This window comes from Mobula hypostoma, chromosome 5 (genome assembly GCF_963921235.1).
Source record: "Mobula hypostoma chromosome 5, sMobHyp1.1, whole genome shotgun sequence".
Classification (NCBI taxonomy): Eukaryota; Metazoa; Chordata; class Chondrichthyes; order Myliobatiformes; family Myliobatidae; genus Mobula; species Mobula hypostoma.
The window spans coordinates 27723448-27747253 of record NC_086101.1 but is presented as its reverse complement, the minus strand read 5'-3'; the positions used below and the strand labels follow the sequence as shown (position 1 = coordinate 27747253).

The 23806-nt window shown below is 46.1% G+C and overlaps 1 protein-coding gene across 1 annotated transcript in view; it reads left to right on the top strand.

The window, feature by feature from the left end:
- The window catches only part of LOC134346711 (complement C3-like), a 74212-nt gene that overhangs the window by 13647 nt on the left and 36759 nt on the right, over positions 1 to 23806 (top strand). The window contains exons 6-11 of the mRNA XM_063048267.1: positions 891 to 973; positions 10670 to 10757; positions 10922 to 11021; positions 14714 to 14840; positions 15603 to 15715; positions 22078 to 22251. Coding sequence (XP_062904337.1) covers positions 891 to 973; positions 10670 to 10757; positions 10922 to 11021; positions 14714 to 14840; positions 15603 to 15715; positions 22078 to 22251 — 685 coding nt within the window. The remainder of the gene's footprint in view (positions 1 to 890; positions 974 to 10669; positions 10758 to 10921; positions 11022 to 14713; positions 14841 to 15602; positions 15716 to 22077; positions 22252 to 23806) is intronic.

Here is a 23806-nt window from a genome sequence, read left to right as displayed (position 1 = left end):
TCTTTTTCTCTCTCTCTTTTTTCTCCCTCCGTCCCTCTCACTATAACTCCTTGCCTGCTTTCCACCCTCCGGGCTCCCCTCCCCAGTTCTCTCCCTCCCCAGGCTTCCTGTCCCATGATCTTTCCAGCTCTTAGATCCACCCCTCCCCTCCTGTCTTCTGCTATCATTTCTGATCTCTCCCTCCCCCTCCTACTTTCAAATCTCTTACTATCTCTTCTTTCAGTTAGTCCTGACGAAGGGTCTCGGCCCCAAACGTTGACTGTACCTCTTCCTATAGATGCTGCCTGGCCTGCTGCGTTCCACCAGCATTTTCTGTGTGTGGGACCAGTTCAAGTTCTAGTTTATTGTCATGGCCACACTTCCCTGGAGAATAAAGGAAAATTACCCCTTTGCAACACCATCACTGTACATTATAAACATGACAGTCACAAAATGCAAAATCTACGTGACAAAATTTTAAAAGTAGTCGGCAACATTGATGCAATTTGAAGGAAACTTAGAACTAGGATTCTTCGGGTTGGTTCATGATGTGGGGAGTGGTTGAACATTGAGGTGTGGGTCTACAGGCTCCTGTACCTCCTGCCTGATGACAGCATTGAGGAGAGAGCACGGCCCGGATGGTGGGAGTCCTGATGTTGAATGAGACATCGCCCCTTGTACATGTAGATGGTGGGGAGAGCTGTGCCCATGATGGGCCTAGCTGAGTCCAGCACTCCCAACAGTTCTCACACTGGGGTTTCCTTGTCAGTCAGTTGTTGGTTATGGAGAACTTTACACACTATATCTTACTATAGCTCAACATTTCACTTTCAATACCCTTCATTATAACTAGGAAACTGGAGTTGTTAATGAAGCAGTCATATGCCATGTTTGATTTTCTTAATTTACAGGAACGGCATGTATCAAATACGGGCAAAAGTCAGCAAAAACTCTGAATATTATGGCTTGAAGAAGTTCCTAGTTCAGAAGCATGGTGAGTTCATCCCCTTACAGCGCATGGCGCTAAGACCATAAGACATAGGAGTAGAATTAGGCCATTCGGCCCATTGAGTATGCTCCGCCATTCCATCATGGCTGATTTATTAACCCTCGCAACCCCATTCTCCTGCCTTCTCTCTGTAACCTTTGATACCCTTACTAATCAAGAACCTATCGACCTCCACTTTAAATATATTCAGTGACTTGGCCTCCACAACCATCTGTGGCAATGCAGTCCACAGACTCACCATCCTCTGGTTAAAAGAATTCATTCTCATTACTGTTCCAAATGGACGTCCCTCTATTTTAAGTCTGTGCCCTCTGGTCCTGTTGGCAGAGTGCCATGGTAGAAAACATCCTCTCCACATCCACTCTATCTAGGCCTTTCAATATTTTATAGATTTCAATGAAATCCCCTGCATTTTTCTGAACTCTAGTGAGTGCAGACACAGAGACATCAAACGCTCCTCATACATTAACCCTTTCATTCACAAAATCATTCTTGTGAAACTCCTCTGGACCCTCTCCAATGCCAGCAAATCCCTTCTTGGAAAAATGGTCCAAAACTGTTCACAAAATTGCAAGTACGGTCTGACCAGTGCTTTATAAAGCTTCAGCGTTTCATCTTTACTCTTATATTCTAGTCCTCCCAAAACAAATGCTAACTTTGCATTTGTCTCCCTTACAAATGGCTCAACCTTTAAGTCACACTTTAGGGAATTCTGCACCTGTGCACCTCTAATTTATGAATTTTCTCCCCATTTAGAAAATAGTCCACACCTTTATTCCTTCTCCAAACACTTCCTTACACTATATTCCGTCTGCCATTTCTTTGTCCACTCTACCAATCTAAGTCTTTCCACAGACTTTATCAACACTACCTATCTTTGAATGGCTACAAACTTGGCCACAAAGCCATCAATTTTGTCATCCAAATAGTTGACATATAATTGAAAAGAAGTGGTCCCAATACCAACACCACTAGTCAATGGCAGCCAAATAGAATAGGCCCCCTTTATTCCCACTCTTTGCTTTCTGCCGGTCAATCTTCTATCCATGCTAGTATATTTCCTGTATCACCATGGGCCTTCATCTTGTTAAGCAGCCTCATGTGTAACACCTTGTCAAAGTAAGTAACATCCACTGACTCTCCTTTGTCTATCCTGCCTGTTATTTCCTCAAAAAATTCCAACAGATTTATTAAGCAAGATTTTCCCTTCAGAAAACTTCGCTGACTTTGGTCTATTTTATTGTGCCTCCAAGTACCTCAAAACCTCATCCTTAATAATAGACTCCAACATCGTTCCAACCGCTGAGGTCAAGCTAATCAGCCTATAATTTCCTTTCTTCTGCCTCCCTCCCTTCTTAAAGAGTGGAGTGACATTTGCATTGTTCCAGCTTCTGGAACCGTTCCAGATTCTAGAGATTCTTCAAAGATCATCACTAATGAATCCACAATCTCTTCAGTGACCTCTTTCAGAATTGTAGGCTGTAGTCCATTTGGTCCAGGTGACTTTTCTACCTTCAGATCTTTCAGTTTCCCAAGCACCTTCTCCTTAGTAATAGCAACTACACTCAGTTCTGTTCTCTGACACTATTGAATCTCTGGCACAATGCCAGTGTCTTCCCCAGTGAAGACTAACACGAAATATTTCGTTCATCTGCCACTCCTTTGTTCCCCATTACTACCTCTCCAGGACCATTTTCTAGTGGATTGATATTTGCCTCTCTTTTACTCTTTATATAACTGAGAAAAACTTTTGGTATCCTCTTTTATATTATTGGCTTTATTTCATCTTTATGTTTCATCTTTTCTCTCCTTATGGCTTTTTTGGTTTCCTTTTGTTTCTTTTTAAAAGCTTCCCAATTCTCTAACTTCCCACTAATTTTTGCTATATTGTATGCCCTTGCTTTTCCCTTTAAGCTGAATTTGACTTCCCTCGTCAGCCACAGTTGCCTCATCCTCCCTTTAGAATACTTCTTCATTTTTGGGATGTATCTCTCCCTGCACCTTCTTAACTGGCCCAAGAAACTCCACCCATGTCTGTTCTGATGTCATCCCTGATAGTGTTCCCCTCCAATCAACTTTGGCCAGCTCCTCGCTCATGCCCCTGTAATTACATTTACTCCACTGTAATACTGATACATCTGACTTTATCTTCTCCCTCTCAAGTGGCAGGGTGAATTCTATCTTACTATGATCTCTGCCACCCAAGGGTTCATTTACATAAAGGTCCTCAATCAAATCTTGACCATTTCACAACATCCACAAGCTTCTCTAAGAAGCTATCTCATATGCATTCTACAAATTCCACCTTTTGGGATCCAGCACCAACATATTTTTCCCAATTCACCCACCAGTGGAAATGCCCCATGACTATCGTAACATTGCCCTTTTTACACCATTGTACTTTAAACATCCTGGCAACTGTTCGGAGGCCTGCATATACTGCAACTTCCACCAGAGTCTTTCTACCGTTCCTGTTTCTTAACTGCAAACTTGCAGCGGACTGAAAAGCTTGAGCATGTAGATATTAAGAAAGAAGATGTGCTGGAGCTTTTGGAAAGCATCAAGTTGGATAAGTCACCAGGACTGGACGGGATGTACCCCAGGCTACTGTGGGAGGTGAGTGAAGAGAATGCTGACCATCTGGCAATCTTTGCATCATCAATGGGGATGTGAGAGTTTCCGGAGGATTGGAGGGTTGCGGATGTTGTTCCTTTATTCAAGAAAGTGAGTAGAGATAGCCCAGGAAATTATAGACTGGTGAGTCTTACTTCAGTGGTTGGTAAGTTGATGGAGAAGATCCTGAGAGGCAGGACTTATGAACATTAGGAGAGGCATAATATGATTAGGAATAGTCAGCATGGCTTTGTCAAAGGCAGGTCATGCCTTATGAGCCTGATTGAATTTTTTTGAGGATGTGACTAAGCACATTGATGAAGGTAAAGCAGTAGATGTAGTGTATATAGATTTCAGCAAGGCATTTGATAAGGTAACCATGCAAGGCTTATTGAGAAACCAAGGAGGCATGGGATCCAAGGGAACATTGCTTTGTGAATCCAGAACTGGCTTGCCCACAGAAGGTAAAGTGTGGTTGTAGAGGGGTCATGTTCTGCATGGAGGTCGGTGACCAGTGATGTGCCTCAGGGATCTGTTCTGGGACCCCTACTCTTGGAGATTTTTATAAATGACCTGGATGAAGAAGTGGAGGGATGGGTTAGTAAATTTGCCGATGACACAAAGATTGGGGGTGTTGTGAATAGTGTGGAAGGCTGTCAGAAGTTACAGTGGGAAATTGGGCTGAGAAGCGACAGATGGAGTTCAACCCAGATAAGTGTGAAGTGGTTCATTTTTGTAGGTCAAATATGATAGCAGAATATAGCATTAATGGTAAGACTCTTGGCAGTGTGGAGGATCAGAGGGATTTTGGGGTCCGAGTCCATAGGACAGTCAAAGCTGCTGCGCAGGTTGACTCTGTGGTTAAGAAAGCATACGGTGCAATGGCTTTCATCAATCATGGGATTGAGTTTAGGAGCAGAGAGGTAATGTTACCGCTATATAGGACCCTGATCAGACCCCACTTGGAGTACTGTGCTCATTTCTGGTCACCTCACTCCAGGAAGGATGTGGAAACCATAGAAAGGGTGCAGGGGAGATTTACAAGGATGTTGCTTGGATTGGGGAGCATGCCTTATGAGAATAGGTTGAGTGAACTCGGCCTTTTCTCCTTGGAGAGACGGAGGATGAGAGGTGACCTGATTGAGGTGTATAAGATGATGAGAGGCATTGATTGTGTAGATAGTCAGAGGCTTTCTCCCAGAGCTGAAATGGCTAGCACGAGAGGGCACAGTTTTAAGGTGCTTGGAAATAGGTACAGAGAAGATGTCAGGGTAGATTTTTTACGCAGAGAGTGGTGAGTGCATGGAATGGGCTGCTGGCGACGGTGATGGAGATGGATACGATAGGGTCTTTTAAGAGACTCCTGAATAGGTATATGGTGCGTAGAAAAATAGAGGGCTATGGGTAACCCTAGGTAACTTCTAAGGTAAGGACATGTTTGGCACAGCTTTGTGGGCCGAAGGGACTGTACTGTGCTGTAGGTTTTCTATGTTGCTATGTTAACTCTACCCACACAGATTCTATATTTACCTATCCTATGTCACCTCGTTTTTCAGGATTTAATTGTACTTTTAACCAACAGAAACACCACACCTCCTCTGCCTAACTACCCGTCCTTTTAATAAAATGTACATTGGGTGTTAAGCTCCCAACTATGACCTTCTCTTAGCCATGACTCAGTGATGCCCACAATGTCATACCTGTCAATCTCTAACTGCGGTACAAGATTATTTTGTATACTGCGTGCAATCAAATATAAAACCTTCAGTCCTGTATTCATCCCCCTTTTCTATTTTGCCCCCATGTTACACTTCAACTCATCCCACTGACTGCAATTTTGCCCTATCATCTGCCTGTCTATCCTTACAGTCTACTACACATGCATCTTCTTGTATACCAACTGCTCCATCTTCAGCTTGATAACTCCAGTTCCCATCCCCTGCTGAATTAGTTTAAACCCTCCCCGACAGCTGTGGCAAACCTGCCCACAATGATACTCGTCCCTGTCGGGTTCGGGTGTAAGCTGTCCTTTTGTATACATCATAGCTTTCCCAGAAGAGATCCAGAAATCTGAAAACCTGCCCACTACACCACTCCCCCAGCTACTCACTCATCTGTATGATCATCCTATTCCTGTCCTGACTAACATGTGGGACTGGGTGTAATAGAGAGATTACTGCCCTGGGTGTGCTCCTCTGCAGCTCACTTCCTATACTCACTGCGAAGGATTTCTTCCCCCCTCTACAACACAACCTCTAGCTGCTCACTCTCTATCTTGAGAATCTTCTGCAGCCGCTCTGAGACATTGTGGACCCTAGCCTCTGGGAGGAGACACACCATCCTGCCTTCTCTTTCACAGGTACAGAATCTCCTGTCCTTCTCCCTAGTTATAGAGTCTCCAATCACTACTGCTCTGCCTGACTTCACCTTTCCCTGCTGAGCCTCAGAACGGGCCTCAGTACCACTGGCCTGCTGCTGCTGCTGTACCTTGAAAGGGCATTCCACTCCCACAGCAGCACCCAAAGTGTTTTACTGGTTGCTGAGGCGAATAGCCAGAGGGTAACTCTGCACTGTCTGCTTAAGTACCTTACTTCTCCATCTACAATCTGAAGCCTGCTCTCTGGGTGTGACCACCTCAGTAAAAGTCTCATCTATAAGGTTTTCAGCCTCCCGAATGATCCTGAGAACATCCTGTACCTTGAGCTTGTCAGTCAAGAGCTGAAGTTGGGTGCGCTTCCTGCCGATGTAGTTATCAGGGAGACTGTTAGGTACCCAGCCTGCGTCTGTTCTCACCTAAGCCTGTTGAGCTAAGGCCTGGCCACTCTAACACTGACCGCTCTACAAAGGCCACTCCACTTACACCTCACTTCTTTTTTTATCAGTTCCTGCCAAGTCCCTAAGAGATTATTATGATTGTATCCCATTGATAAGTTCCAAAAGGTCCTGAGCTCTTTTTAAACCTCGCGCTGCCTCAGCAACAAATGTCTTTTAGTGATAACTGCCACTCACCGAAAAGCAGACCGTGCTCGGATTGCCTAAACCCGCAACCTCAGATTTTCATTCAGTACTGTCCATCTGACCTTTCCAATCTGTGATAGCTTTCAGCCCAACCCATTAATCCCATTCCCTAGCTTTTCCCCCTGAATTCCATTCTCCCCATGTTCCCAACAACTGCCCCACCCACACATTAGGACCAATTTATCCTGAAGAATTTACCACTGACCTGCATGTCTTTGGTGGGAGGAAACCAGATACCCAAGGGGAAACACTTGCACTCACAGAGAGCATGTGCAAAGTAAGCATACAGACAATGCCAGAGTTTGGGATTGAACCCAGGTCTCTGGGGCTTTCTGGCAGTGGCACTACTTTTCCCTGTGTTGTCCTGGGGCCAGGATGATTGATATCCAGTCTTCCTTTGAGCAAGGTATGACTTCAACAGTAAATGCTTTCCTTCAGCTGCTCTGGGGGTTTAATGGAGACACATCTCCCTCCTCAGACACTGCCTGACCTGCTGAGTTCCTCAAGAGTTTAGTCACAAGGGATTTTACAGATGCTGGAAATGTTGAGTGAAAGCCACAAAATGCTGCAAGAACTCAGGAAGACAGGCAGCATCTAAGGAAAAGAATAAATAGTTGACGTTTCAGGCTGAGGCCATTCACCAGGACTTCATCAGGATGCTTTATCCTGATGAAGGGGCTTGGCCTGAGCCGCTGATGGTGGCTGATCTGATGAGTTCCTCCAGCATTCTGTGTGTTTTCCTTCCAAGTTTTGTGTTCCTCTTAGAGTTTTGTCCACCAGGTCTCGTTGAGGCCAAACTTGGTCAAAGAGTTGCGTCAACTCCAGTGATGATGATTCTCATCTCACCTCAGGAGTCTGGTGGTTCAGTGTCTGTTTGGGCCAATGCTGTGTTGTCAGACTAGACCTGACAAGAACCACAAGTCCAACAGTGAGAAGGGACAGATGTTGCTAAAGTTGGACATTTGGTGGTAATGACAAGTGCCTCCTATATCTTTGTTGCCCTTGCTCTTAATGACATAGATTCATACAGCACCAGTCCAATGAAACCTGATTAAGACTGGGCTTTGCCTCCTGACCATCACTAGCCAGTTCTTCAGAGAGAAGCAGACAGTCAACGTTCCAGATCAAGCTTCTTCCTCTGGACTAGAGAGAAGCAGAGATCACAACAGGGTGGGGTGGGGAGCATTGAGAGAGGTTTTCGCAGAATCCCAATTAAGGGTGAAGGATTCTTGACCTGATACAGTGACTGTGCATTTCCCTCTGTAGATGCTGACTCCCTCCCTGTGTGCTGTGTTGCTCTGGATTTCAGCATCTGCAGTCCCTGGTGTCTCCATCGCCCAGCTGCTTGCCTGGTGCATCGACCAGAAGCCTGCTGTGATTGATGGAGCTCAGCTTGTAAGCAGCACCCCCAAGGAAAACCTACAGATGCTCGGCCTCTGAGAACACTGAGAAATTACGTCAGGTGGAACGGTACACGACAGAGATGTCACACAATACACACAAACTGCTCAAAGAACTCAGCAGTTCAGGCAGCATCTACGGAGGGAAATAAAGAGTTGATTCATCAATTGACGGATCTTTCCCCTTCTCACCTTAGATGCAACATTTAAACCTTAGTGAAAAAAAAACAGCTGTCTCTCCTAATATTATAAATTTCCATCATGTCTCCCAGGAGCCCGAAGCCACCAACGCTCTAAAGAAAACAACTCGTGTTTCTCCAGCCTCTCCTTACAGCCCACACCTTGTAATCCAGGCACTATTTTGGTTCACGTCTTCTACGCTTGGGAGGCGGAGTACGTATATGTCTCTACCAGAGGAGGTATAAGTCTGTCCTTCCCCCTGCTAGCCTGCAGGTCACCCTTTGGCAAGGTGCAGCATCTGCTTAGCCCCTCGATCGCAGTCACGTGAAGCCGTGGGAGCAGATAGTGGATGGTCATATGAACAGCTGGTGCACATACATAGTCCCATGTAGTGCCTCCTTGCTGGCGACACAGGGAAACTGCACTCCTTTTGGACTTAGGCTGAATTACAGAGGATGGGGAGAAGGTCTGGTCTACATATGCAGCATGCAGGCCCACTGGTATGTGGACATACCCTGGTGCTCATGAACCAGATCCTCAGCTATGGTTAAATAGCCCTAGAGCCATGTGGGGAGCCTTGGGAGAGATGAAGGCTACGGGCGTAAACCCAGAGAGCAACTCTGGAATGGAGTCCTTAACAACGCACAAAATGCTGGAGGAACTCAGGAGGCCAGGCAGCATCTATAGAAAAAAGTACAGTCGACGTTTTGGGCCAAAACCCTTCGGTGGCTGGACATCATTGAACATCCTTCCGGCAACTCCTGCAGCCAAGCTGGTGCCAAACGTTTTGCTTACAACTAGGAAGCTGGACTACACTGGTGAGGCCAAGAGGGGGATCTTGATAACTGGGCATCTCAGGATCTCCATATCTTCTGCCCAGGCTTGTGATGATGATCATCATCACCCAATGTCCTTCGAGACGGATGGATGCCAACAACAACATCAGAATATCACAAGTTCTGCTTTTTTGACCACTGACACCAGGCAGACAATCTCTGAAGAGTGTTGATAACGGCTGATGTCACTCATCTTGTAAAGACACTGCCCAGAAGAAGGCAATGGCAAACCACCTCTGCAGATAAAAATTGCCAAGGACAATCATGGTCATGGAAAGACCGTGATTGCCTACGTCATATGGCAGGATACATAAGGAATGAATGAACTTCCACACTCCTTCCATAACCTCTAGATCCTTCCTGAAACAGGACAAACAAAATTAAAGGCAATACTCCAGATGCAGCCTAACCAGAGTTTTATTAAGCTGAGTATAACTTCCTGACTCTGGAACTCAGTAGCCTGATTAGTAAAAGCAAGCAAGCCATACACATTCTCTACTACCCTAGGGAGTTATAGGCTTGAGCTCTCAGACTCCTGTGTACACCAATGTTGTTGGATGTCCTGTCATTAAATGTGCACTTTTCCTTTACATTTCACCTCTCTGAGCACAACACCTCACACTTGTCCGGATCGAACCTTTATTATTGGTAGAGAGAGGTAGTGCTTGCTGATAGCCTTCCAATAGCTTACAACCTGCCAATAAAATAAATCTAGAATAGAACCAGTTTCCCTGTTGTGTCTTTCAATGGCTCCATGATTCTGGTCTAGTTGTACAATACCAAGCCTCCAAGAAGTGCAAATCTGTATTCCAGTCAAGATGTGTCCCTTCTTGTCTTGTCCAGAGGTGAGGGTTATACCGGCCATGATCCAAATCCAGTTTTCCACCTGATTCCACCTGCTTCCCCCCCACCCCCCCAAGACCTCAGAGCAGCAAAGCTCTGGAGAAGGGATATGTCTCCATTTTCTCAGCAGTCCAAGGAATTAACATGATCTTAACCAATGTGACACAAACGGTCACAGACGCTTGAATATGGAGCAACAAACAATTTGCAGGAAGAACTTCAGCAATCCGAAAAGCTTCCTTGGGGGTCCTGGGGTGGTTGAGGGATTGTCAAAGTATCAGGCCTGCCTCAGAACACTGGTACAGTGTTTCCACCCAAACTGTCTCTTGACCAACCCCCTCCCCACCCACCACACCCCCCACCCCCCAAAACAGATGCTGCTTGATTCGCTAAGTTCCTCCAGCAGATTGTTCGTTGCCACAATCTTAACTGAGCATTTGTCTTTAATATTAGGAATGGGAGGGATTCCCATTTGGGGTTCTAACATTTAACTGCCATTCATTCTTTGGGGCACTCCCCTGTTTTCGTAGATGTTTGTGAAGGGAAGGAATTTCAGGATGTATGTTGTATACATTTCTCTGACGTTAAATGTACCGATTGAATCACAGTCTTACCGCTCAGGAACAGCCCCTTTGGCACGCCGAGTACATGCTAATCATCTGGCCTCTATCTACATCAAGTTTTGGAGAAATAATGTGACAGACATTGAGTGCTGCTTTTGCTTTGCAAGCGATGTCGATGAGATATTGATGGAAATTCCAAGAAGCCTGTTACTGATTTTTGTTTTCTAGAAGTGCCCAGGTTTGGTGTGCAGATAATCCCGGACTATTGGTACTACGTGACGAGCAGTGACACATTCCCATTCTCGATCCAAGTAGAGTGAGTAATGTCTTCACATCCTCTTACGCTCTGAGAGGTGCAGTGGTACTTAGCCGAGACCTGAGCTTGTGCCGTGAGTCTTGACCCTCAGTAACAAGTTGTCTGCCGGGAGCCGACGTGTGCCCTTGATCACCTGTCTGTTATTCTATTTACTTTCCTTGCAGGAATAAAACGGATGGCGTTCTGGATGCTATGGTGATTTTTGGGCTGACCAAGGCCTCTGGCACGAGGGTGTGTTTACCACGACTGGATCAACATTTGCAGGTGAACAACTTTCTGACACCCCAGCACACACCGTCACCACCTCCCCTTCAGCAATAATGAGGAGCCAAAGGGCAGAATTATTCCAAACACACAGAGTCATACAGCAGGGAAACAGGTTCATCTGCTCACTGACCATCAACTGCTCCCATTTTATTCCCATCGCTTTCCCCCTGATTCTGCCACTCATCCAGATGCCAGAGGCAGTTCACATGAACAGCTGCTGTATACAGAGAGAAACAACATGAAAATAGGTCTAACCTTGTTTCATTCTCCCCAAATTCCCATCAAGTTCTACCCCTCACCCAAATGCTAAGGGCTAACTTCCTGCAACCGATCAACCTTCCAGACCTGCACGTATGTGGGATGTGGGAGGAAATGGGAGCACCCAGTGGAAAGCCACACTGTCACAGGCAGAACGTGAAAACTCTACGTACAGACAACACTAAAGGAGAAGATTGAAGCCAGGTCTTCAGGACGGTGAGGAGGCAGCTCTCCCCGCGGGGCTATTGTGCCACAAAGCATTAAATGCACATTACATTATGATGATCCATTGACTTCCAGCCAATACACATTGACAGATGTTCTGAGAGGGGATCAACAGATTCCGAGGTGCTTTCCTTGCAAGTGGTATTAGATTTGGCAATGGTTTGCTATTAAACCATGGTAGAGTGGGGAGTTGAGGCTTTGGTGAGGAGAGATGCAGGCTATAGATAGATATTTTTCCATTATTTATTCTTTCTTTCTGATTGTTCGTTTAGAGCAGTGGGGACGCCAGGCAAAAACGTACCTCTTGTGCGATGTGGGAAGGAAGGCAGACCTCCAGTCTCCCTGGCGACTAAACCTGCAAGAAGTGCATCCAGCTGTAGCTTCTAACAGACCGGGTTAAGGAGCTGGAGCTGGAACGGGGTGAACTCGGGATCATTCGGGAGGCTGAGGGGGTGATAGACAGGGCATACAGAGAGGTAGTTACACCCAAGGTACAGACCACAGGTAACTGGGAGACCATCAGGAGGGGGAAATGGGATAGGCAGCTATCCACTGTGGCTGCTCCCGTCAACAACGGGTATATCACTTCAGATACTGCTGGGGCTGGGGGTGGGGGGAATGACCTAGCAGAGGAAAGCTGCATCAGTCAGGTCTCTGGCAGTGAGCTTGGTGCTGTGGCTCAGACGAAAAGGGGGAAGAAGAGGCAAGCTATAGTGATAGGACATTCGTTGGTTAGGAGAGCAGAATGAAGGGCCTGTGGATGAGAACGAGATTCCCATATGGTATATTGCCTCCTGGATGACAGGGTCAGGGACTTCTTGGATCAAGTCCACAGCATTCTTTAGTGCGAGGGTGAGCTGCCAGAGGTTGTGGTCCATGTCAGTACTGATGAGATGATTAGGAGGAGTGACGAGGTCCTGCAAAGTGAGTTCAGGGACATCGATGCTAAGTTAAAGTACAGGACCTCCAGCGTTGTGACCTCGGGATTGCTATCCGTATCACATGCTAGTGAGGAAGGTCGCACATTTTAACACATGCCGAAGATGATGGGGCTGGAGGGAGGGCTTCAGATTTTTCGATCATTGGGCCCTCTCTCAGGGAAGGTGGCAGCTGGAGCCATACAGAATGGCCGGTTTGCACCTGAGTTTGAGGGAGATTAATATCCTAATAGGAAGGTTTGCTCTTGTTGCTGTTCAGTGGTGGGGGGAGTGTTGGTTTAAACTAGAGTTCCAGGGGGATGGGGACCACTGCACTAGTACAGGTAGAGGAGACGTTGTGGAGAAAAATGTTCCCAAGCTTAAACGTAAATTCAGGAATCAAAAGGTTGAGCATGGTGGGGCTAATGCTCTGAGCTGTGTATGTTTCAATGCACGTAGTAGGAAAAGTGGATGAGAGGGCATGGGTCAGCACGTGGAGTTGTGACATTGCAGTCATTAGTGAGACTTGTTTGCGGGAGGGGCAGAACTGGCGGCTCAGTATCCTGGGGTTTCATTGTTTTAGACGTGATAGAGTGGGAGGGATTAAAGAAGAAGGGGCGGTATTACTAGTCGGGGAAAATGTCACAGCAGTAGTCTGACTGGAGAGACCTAGTAGGCTTTATAGGTAGAACTGTGGAATAAGAAAGGTATGACCACATATTGGACCACCCAACATCCCACAGGATTTAGGGGAGCAACTTTGTAGAGAGATCGCAGAGTGTGGCAAGAAACTTAAGGAAGATTTTGATAGTACAGTAGACTATTTTAACTTCCTACATAATGACTGCGACTCCCATACTGTTAAAAGACTGGATGGGAAAGAATTTGTCAATGTGCTCAGGAAAGTTTCCTCAATCAGTACATAGATACCCCAGTGCGATACTAGCTCTTTTATTAGGGAATGAGACAGGACAGCTGACAGAATCTATACATATTACAGAGGAGGAGTTGTTTGCTGTCTTGAGGCAAATTAGGGTGGCTAAATCTCGAAGGCTTGACAAGGTGTTCCCTGTGGGAGGCGAGTGAAGAAACTGCAGGGCCCTAGCAGAGATATTTAAACATCCTTAGCCACGGGAGGATTGGAGGGCAGCTAACGTTGTCCTGTTGCTTAAGAAAGGCTCTAAGAATAAACCAGGAAATTAAAGGCCGGTGAGCCTGACGTCAGATGTGGGTGAGTTATTGGAAGGTATTCTAAGGCAGTGCATATTGTATACAAATATTTGGATTGACAGGGACTGAATAGGGATTGTCAACATAGCCTTGTGCGTGGGAGGTCATGTCTCGCCAATCTTATTGGAACTTGAGGACCTGACTTACGGGGAAAGTGTTGAGGTGCAGAAGCATGTTGGAATCCAAGTCCACAGCTCCCTGAGGGTGATAGGGTAGTAAAGAAGGCAAATGGAGCACTTGTCTTTATTCGTTGAGGCATTGAGTTCAAGTGTCAGGGAGTTATGCTGCAATTTTATGAAACTCCAGTTCGGCAGCATCTGAAGTATTGCATTCAGTTCTGAGTGCCCCAATATGGGAAGGTTGTGTAGAGGGCGCAGAAGTTGTTTGCTAGGAAGCTGCTTGGATTAGGTGCCATGTGCTCCAATTATTTTCTCTAACCCAGCAGAAGGGAGATCCTGATAGAGGTTTATAAGATTATGAGAGGCATAGATAAGTGTAGACAGCCAGTATCTTTCTCCACAGTGTTGAAATGTGTAATGCCAGAGGGTAAGAATTACTTAGTGAGGCAGGTAAAGTTTTTTACACACAGAGTATGGAATGTGCTGCCGGGACGGTGATGGAGGTGTTTAAGAGGTTATTTATGGACATTGTTTTGTTTTGAAGGGATTAGTTTGATTAGGCATATAATTACTATTATAATGAGTTCAGCACAACATTGAGGGACAAAGGGCCTGTTCCTGTGCTGTACTGTTCTATGCTCCAGCACCACAATTCTGCCTGGGTCGTCCACAACCCAATGGTACGATCATTGCATTCAAGTGACCCACTCCTCTCATGCTCCTGAAGCTCTGACCCACAGATGCAACTCACCGCTCTCTGTCCCAGCATGCAAACTGTTTGCAAGTTCCCACCTTACTGTCTGCGGAACCTTGCCATGCGCACGTGTAATCCACCCAGATGAGATGATCAAGGGCCGTGAATGGTGACAAATACACGCCACTCCCTTCTTGTTCCTCTGCGGGGTCAATGCCAACTCAATGCTTTCATTTCCACTGTCAGATGCGGCAAGGAAGAGCAAATGTGACTCTGCGAACAAGGGAGTTTTGGCGCAACTTCTTGAAGGTTGGAAAGCCGGATGAGTTCATTGGCAGCACCCTTTATATTGAGGCAGAGGTGTCAGACAATAGTAAGTGACTTCTTTCTCCAACTTGGCATTGTCCCCTCCTCTACATCGACGAGAACAAGCACAGACTTGCCGATTGTTTTGCGGACCAATGCCTCTCCATCCTGAGTGGTTACGTTGAGTTTACGGCTGCTTGCCATTTCAACTCCACTTCCCAGTCCCACACTGACCTGTCTCCCCTCGGCCTTCCCCACTGCCACTGTGAGGCTCAAATCAAACTGGAGGAATGTACCTCAGATTCCAGCTGGGTAGTCTATGATCCTATCCTATGAGTACTGGATTTTCAGATCCGTACATTATTGTGGTCTCAAATTCGTTTTCCCTGAATCACAAAGAGGGCTTCTTCATCGTAGAGTCATACAGCACAGAAACATGTCCTTCGGCCCACCGAGTCTGTTCTGAACCTCAACCACCCGGTTACGACAAGCCTACACTAATTTCACTATAATCACCCCCACATTCTGATCACCCTGCCACCACCACATGCCCCCCCCCCATCGATTCTACCCCTCACTAACACTGGGAGCAATTTCCAGTGGACAATTAATCCACCCAGCCACAGGTCCTGGGGATGGGGAAGGAAACGGGACCACCCAGGGAAAACCAGTATGGTCAGAGGGAGAATGTGTGGACTCCACACACTGACAGAACTGGAGGGTGGGGTCGAATCTGGCTGCTGTGACAAAATCTGTTCTAAAGCACCTTTGGATGTTTCACCAAGTGGAAGTGGTTGCACAAACACAGATTTCTGTTTTTTCTCTGCAGAATATAAAGAAAAGAAGCATCTGGACAATATACCTTTTCGACTCTCCCACTATAACATCAGCTTTGCATCAATGAAACCATACTTCACTCCAGGAGCTCCATTCCGTGTCCCGGTAGAGTTGTATTTGTTATTAACTGTGTCTCTGGCTGTGTGTCTATCTGTTATGGGTGTATCTGCGTCTGGCTGTCTATCTGTCTGTCTGCAAGTATGTGTGTCTGTGTGAGAGTGTGTCTGCAGAGTCAGTGTGTGTTTGTGAGTTTGAGTGTATGTCTATGCTTGCATTTATTGTGTGCATGAGGGGTGTTTTGTGTATGTGTGTGTGAGGGTTTGAGTGTGACTGGTTTTGTGTGTGTGGCTTGTGTCGCTGTGGGACTGTGTTTGAGTGTGTTGTGGGTTACAGTGGGTATTTGTGGGGACGTTGGTCCGTGAGTGTGTGGGTGTGCATGTGTATGTGTGCATCAGTTTCTCTGTCCGCACATATCTGTATCGGTTTCTGTGTGCGTGTGTGTGTTGGTCTCTGTGTATGTTTGTGTAAGACACAGCTGCTCCTCTCCCACTCCTGAACCCACTGCCCAACAGTGAAGGTTCATGTTTCAGCCTAGAAAATGTGGACTTTTCCTGTGTCTCAGGAGGCACCTCTCAGTGATGGAGGTGTGAGAGAGAGATACCCAACACTGCCTCCACAGCATCCCCCAACCCACAGTAAAGAAAAGGGAGATGACCCCATCCCAGACAGACATTCCCAGCATCGAGGGCCCAGTCACCTCATTCACAGGTCCCACCCCAGACTCCTGAAACACACTCTCTGTCCTGGAGATCAGATCTCCAGGCGGACAGAGGAAAAAGTTCACGTTCGGGCTCTAATCCTCCTTGGAGAAATGTGATATTCCCCACTGACTTACGGTAATCTCTGACCCGTAAGCGTGACCCAGGTGGAACAGGAGTATGTGGGATGTGTTTGAGAAGCTGGAGGCCCTGCTCTGGGAATGCACAGAAGTCCTGTGTAAGGACTGTACCCCCGACTTACCAAGCGGATGTTGTGAGAGGTGGGGGGGATGAAGTCTGTGGGTCCAACTTTGTCCTTGCAGAACACACAATACTCGGCTGGGAGCAAATCTCTCAGACCTCAGGGACTGTTTGTGTGTGTGTGTGTGTGGTTATGTGTATGCATCTTTGTGTGCATGTGTGTTGTGTGCGTGTGCATATACAACTGGTATATTCATGAGAGCAAATGCGTGCAAGCACACTTGTTTGCATATATGTGTGAATGTGTAGATGTGTGTACCTGTGTATATGTATGCATGTGTGTGTGTGTTCAGAGATATGATGGGTTAAAATCTGGACCCATTTCCACTGGGACACCCAATAGTAATATGATGGCTTCTAGTCGTGAGAACTTTGATCGGAGGGATAAAGGATTTGGTCTCTGGGCAAGCTTGCCTCAACAAGACACCGGGGGTGTAAACACAAGAGACTGCAGATGCTGGGGTTTGGGACAACATGTAAAGCACTGGAGGAACTTAGCGGGTCAGGCAGCTTCTACGGAGGGAGATGGACAGTTGACATTTTGAGTCACGGCCAATGTAGATGAAGGCTTTCAGCCCAAATCCCTCCGTAGATGCTGCCTGACCTGCTGAGTTCCCCCAGCATGTTTTGTGCATTGCCAAGGAACCAGGGGGCTCAGTAATTTAATAGTTACTTCAAGTCCATTGAATGTATCGAGGGTCTTAACTCCTTTACCCAATTAAAATTTATTACTGAGAACCAACAGCATCCTGTAAAATGTAGTCTATTTTAGCCTAGTAACAGGCTATTCCAGACCAATGAGCCTGTGCTGCCCAATTACACTATATGACCAGTTAACCTCCTAACTCGTACGTCTTTAACATGTGGGAGGCAACCAGAGCATTCGGAGGAAATCAGCACAGTCCAAAGGAGAAGGAAAACTCCTTACAGACAGTGGCAGAAATTGAACCCACTGTAACAGTGCTATGTTAACCACTGTGCCATCCCACTCTTCTTTTCCTGTGCCATTAACCACTCTGCTCTCCCACATTTCCAATCACCTTCCTGCTGGATCTACAGGTCCAGTCTCCCAGTACTTGCAGTTTCACTGCGGGGCCAATTACAACCAGGATTACAATTGCAGCCTTCTTCACTGTCCATTCACTCTGTCCAGTCCAGCTCCATGCTCGCCTTCCAAAATTCACACTGACATGTCCCTTTGACGTCTGTTTCAGTTCCATTCAGCTTCTGCTAAACCTTTTCCTTCCCCGAGTATCCCTGCTGCTGTGACTGCTTCACCAAATCTGATATTATATACATAGCATCAGTCTGAGTTAATGTGCTCTCTGCAACTAGTACTGTATCAGTGTGTTGGTGAGCAGAATTAACCAGTTAAACATAGTCATAGTCATACTTTATTGATCCCGAGGGAAATTGATTTTCATTACAGTTGCCCAAGAATAGAGTATAAATATATCAATATAAAACCATAAATAAATAAATAGTAATATGTAAATTATGCCAGGAAATAAGTCCAGGACCAGCCTATTGGCTCAGGGTGTCTGACCCTCCAAGGGAGGAGTTGTAAAAGTTTGATGGCCACAGGCAGGAATGACTTCCTATGATGCTCAGTGTTGCAAACACAACGATAATGTGGACACAGAGTGTAGATGCTCCTCAGAGCCATTGGTTAACAAGATAAATCATATTTCTCTGCATGTTGTTAACCGTAAGCCTCATGAGACTTCTTACCGCTTCAACTCGCCAATCTTCTTACATTTTATTTGACACGACCAATACCACGGACAAGGTGTGGAAAAGACCATGTCAGCTTAAACTTGCACTTAGCTGTTTCAAATCTTTTGTCAGGCTTGTTGGGGATATTGGGCTGGCTACCGGGCTCTCAATGCCTGCCACTCCATGGCACTACTGTCAATGAATCCCCCTCTGTCAGTACCCCAGGAGCGCCCAATCCGGAAGTCGGAAGTTTTGAGAGGAGGGTATTTCAATGAGGTCCACTGCCCGAGTAGAAAAGCCAGCGGCGGGTCACTACAGCAGAAAAGAGCTTTGACCAGCGACTAATCCAGACAACAGAAGTTTTGAGAGGAAAGGATTTCACTCAGGTCGACTGCCTTAGTAAAACAGCCAGCAGCAGCTTGCTACAGTGAAGAAGAGTTTTGACCAGTGGCCGGTCGCCGGTTGGGATTGATTAGTAAGAGCAAGTTAAAGGAAGGCAGGGGCAAACACAGCGGCTGTCGTCGGAGTGGACAGAGTCAGAGAAGTGATCCTGATGCTTTAGCTCTTCGAGGCTTCTGTGAAGGGAAGCTTCAGTCAGAGAAAGCACAGGAAAGAAAAGCTCAATGTTGAGTTTTTGTTCCTTCCTTTCTTTTTATACTTTATACTTTATTGTCACCAAACAATTGGTACTGCAACGTACAATCATCAGCGATATTTGATTCTGGGCTTCCCACTCCCTGGATTACAAATATTAAATATTAGAAATAGTAAAAACTAGTAAATATTAAAAATTTAATTTATAAGTCATAAATAGAAAATAGTAAAATGGAAAGTAAGGTCGTGCAAAAAAACCGAGAGGCAGGTCTGGATATTTGGAGGGTACGGCCCAGATCCGGGTCAGGATCCGTTCAGCAGTCTTATCACAGTTGGAAAGAAGTTGTTCCCAAATCTGGCCGTACGAGTCTTCAAGCTCCTGAGCCTTCTCCCAGAGGGAAGAGGATGAAAAGTGTGTTGGCTGGGTTATCTGCTCAGCTAGGACAACAGAGATTCCAGGCAGGGTAATAGAATGCTCCTTTTGTAGGATATGGGAAAGCAGGGAGATTTCCAGTGTCCCTGATGACTACAACTGCATGAAGTACATCCAGGTGCAGTTCCTAACAATCCATGTTAAGGAACTGGAGCTGGGACTGGATGAATTCAGGATCATTCGGGAGGCAGAGGGTATGATAGCGAGGGCATGCAATGAGGTAGTTACACCCAAGGTGCAGGATACGGGAAACTGGGTGACAGGCAGGAAGAGGAAAGGGTTAAGGAACCAGTGCAGAGTACCCCTGTGGCTATCTGCCTCAACAACAGGTATATCTCTTTGGATACTGATGGGGGGGCGGGTGTAGATCTAATGGAGGAAAGTCACAGTGGTCAGGTCTCTGGCACTGAGTCAGGCTCTGTGACTCAGAAGGGAAGTGGACGGTGGAGAAGAGGCATGTTGTAGTGACAGCAGAATCATTAGTTGGGGCAACAGACAGGAGGTTCGGTGGGCGAGAAAAAGATTCCCTAATGGTATGTTTCCTCCTGGGTGCCAGGGTCTGGGATATCTCAAATCGAGTTCTCAAAACTCTTAAGTGGGAGGGTGAACAGCCAGAAGCTGTGGTCCATGTTGGTACCAATGACATGGGTAGGATGAGTGACAAGGTTCTGCACAGAGAATTCAGGGAGTTAGGTGCTAAGTTAAAGAGCAAGGATCTCCAGGGTTGTGATCTCAGGATTGCTACCCATGACATGTGCTAGTGAGGGCAGAACTAGGAAGATTACACGTGGCTAAGGAGTTAGTGTAGGATGGAGGGCATAAGATATTTGGATCAATGGGCTCTCTTCCAGGGAAGGTGGGACCTGCACAATAAGATAGTTTGCTCCTGAACCGGAGGTGGACTAATACCCCAGCAGGATATTGGATCAGCCATCATGAACTGGGGAAACAGACTCGATGGGCCAAATGGCCTAATTCTGCTCCTATACCTTATGGCCTTGTACTGTAGACCAGACACTGAACTGGAGTGGCCATTTGCACAACGTGGCTACAAGATCAGGGCAGGTGCTGTGAATCCTGTGGTGAGTCACTCACCTCCCAACTCCCCAAGACCTGTCCATCGTTGGTAAGTCAAGAGTGAGATGGAGCACTCTCCTCTTGCCTGGGTGAGTGCAGCATCAGTAACACTCTGGATGCTCATCACCGTACAGGGCACAGCAGCCTGCCGGGTGGGCAGCCGATCCACAATCGGTCACTCACTCCACCACCAATGTACAATGGAAGCCATTTGTACCATCACTGTAGCAACTCACCAAGACTCCTTAGCCAGGACCTTCCCAACCCACCACCTCTACCAGCAAGAAGGACAAGGCGGCAGAAAGCATAGGCAACTGCCACCAGCTGAGAGTTGTCCTCCCAACCGTATACCTGGCCTGACTCGGAGATATATCACCGTTCCTTAATTGTCATTGGGGCAAAGTCATGGAATCCCCTCCCTGGCAGCATTGCATGTGTACCCACACCTCGAGGACTGCAGCGGTTCAAGAAGGCAGCTCACCACCATCTTCTGAGGGGTAACTAGGGAAGAGCAATTAAAGACGAGCTCTCCCTGCGAAGCCCACATCCCGTAAATGAATAATGAAAAACAAACTGAGCAAGGTGTGAATTCTCTCAGGGACGGGCAGCTGGTGATCCATGTGTAGTTTAAAGGGTTATCTTACCTAGTAGAGATGTTCCTCATGCCTTCCCACAACATATAAGGAGGCCATTTGGTCTGTCTATACCATTCAAAGCAACCTGCCATTCTCTCTTCCTCTTGCCCCCACCCTTCTCCCAAATAGTGGCTGGTTAATCCACCATAACATCTTTGAGATGTGGGAGGGAACTAGAGTACTCAAGCTACACCCACATGAAAATAGTAAGCAGCGTTCTGAGATACAAGCAAGCAAACTCCATGAAAGTGGTCACACAAGTAGCAAAGAAGGCATATGGTATGATTAACAGGATTTGTCAAGGCAACAAGTTCAAGAATCAGGAAGTTATGTTGCAGTTTTATAAGACTCTGGATAGGCCGTATCTGGAGTATTGCACTCAGTTCTGGTCACTCCATTGCAGGAAAGATCAGGGTTAGTGTTAGGCCTAGGAAGAACTTGGAGCTTTGAAGAAGCTGCAGGGAAGGTTCACTTGTATGCCAACTTGACTAGAGGATTTGAGCTATAAGGAGAAATTGGAGAAATGGGTTGTTTTCTCTAAAGGTGTTGATGGCTTAGGAGTCAGAATCTTTTACTTAGCGTCAAAATGTCTAATACTAGAGAACATACATTGAAAGGGACGTTCAAAAGAGTTGCCAGGTGTTGTGGTGGGGGCAGATATGCTAGAGGCATTTAAGAAGCTCTCAGATAGGCAAAGGAATGTGCAGAGTGTAAAGATTTGGACCATATGCAGGCAGAAGGGATTAGATTAGTTTAATTAGGCACAGTGTAGTAGGCTTTAGGCCTGTTCCAAAGCTGTGCTGTTCCAGGTTCCATACTCTAAATGGGATCAGTGAGATTACTCCAACAAGGAAGCAGATTAGATGATTTGAATGTCTTCCTTCCACGGAATGATGATCCAAAATCACTTAGAAGAGAGTAGAGTGAGGAAGCCCATCAGATGGTACCTTAAGAACATTTTCATCTTTTCCTTCATGTCTTCCTGTTTTGCAGATATCGGTTACCTATCCCAACGGTTCCCCTGTACAAAACATTTCAGTTCTCATGGACGTAAGTATCCTGGAAGAAGCAATAATTAAGGAGTCAATTGAAGGACAGACCGACATGCTCGGCGAGATAACTTTCTTATTTACCACTCCCGTGGACGTACTCAGCATGAACATCACAGTAAGTCACCTCCTCTAACCTACTGTTCATGAGGGCTCGGAGAGGGAAGAGGGATGAAAAGTCTGTTGGCTGGGTGGGTCGTGTCCTTGATTATCCTGGCAGAACTGCTCCGACAGCGTGCGGTGTAAAGTGAGTCCAAGGACGGAAGATTGGTTTGTGTGATGTGCTGCGCCATGTTCACGATCTTCTGCAGCTTCTTTTGGTCTTGGACAGGACAACTTCCATACCAGGTTGTGATGCACCCTAGAAGAATGCTTTCTACGGTGCATCTATAAAAATTAGTGAGGGTTTTAGGGGACAGGCCAAATTTCTTTAGTTTTCTCAGGAAGTAAAGGCGCTGGTGGGCCTTCTTGGCAGTGATCTCTGCTTGGTTGGACCAAGTCAGGTCATTTGTGATATTGACCCCGAGGAACTTAAAGCTTTTGACCTGTTCCACTTGCGCACCACTGATGTAAATTGGGTTATGCGGTCTGCTGCTCCTTCTGAAGTCAACAACCAATTCCTTTGTCTTGCTGACGTTGAGGGATAGGTTATTGTCTTTGCACCATGCCACCAGGTTCTTAATTTTCTCTCTGTACTCAAACTCATCACTACCCGAGATACGGCCTACAATCGTTGTGTCATCAGCAAACTTATATATTGAGTTTGATGGAAACTTGGCTACACAATCATGGATGTGCAGTGAGTACAGCAGGGGGCTGAGTCCACAGCCTTGTGGGGCACCGGTGATCAGAGTGATTGTAGAGGAGAGCTTGTCCCCTATTTTTACAGCCTGGGTCCTGTCTGTGAGGAAGTTGAAGATCCAGCTGCAGATCTGAGTGCTAAAGCCCAGGTTCCGGAGCTTAGGAATCAGTTTATTTGGAACAATGGCATTAAAGGCAGAGCTGTAGTCAATGAAAAGGAGCCTTACATATGCTGCTGCTAACCGGTACGTCTTTATGATGCTGCTGTATGTAAGTTTTTCATTGCACCTGTGCATACATAGACTTGTGCAGATGACAATAAACTTGGCTTTGACTTTTTGACAGAATCACTATTACTATCACTAATGTAATATGCGAAATGTAGCAGCAGGATAGTGCAAGGACATAAAACTGGAATTGGGTTTTATTTCAATATTGTCACCTGTACCACATTAGAGTGAAAAGATTGTCTGGCACACTGATCATACAGATCAATTCATTACATGGTGCATTGAGAGAGAACAAGGTCAAACAATAACAATAAAGGGTAAGGGCTACAGAGAAAATTTAGTGAAATATTTTATAATAAGGAATAAATTGTGCAAAAAAAGAAATTATGGTTCATGGACCATTGGGAAATCTTATAGTGGATGGAAAGAAAATGATCCTGAATCATTGAGTGTGGGTCTCCAGGCTCCTACATCTCCTCCCCAGTGATAATAACCATCTAGGCTTTAAATTTTGGCATTTTATAAACTGTAGAAGCTATGGGAATGTTAGGAATGTAACTCAGATTTTAAAGGCATGCTGCTCCTTGATTACTGTTGAATAACCAATCTGGCCGTGCACAACATAATTTTACAACAATAGTT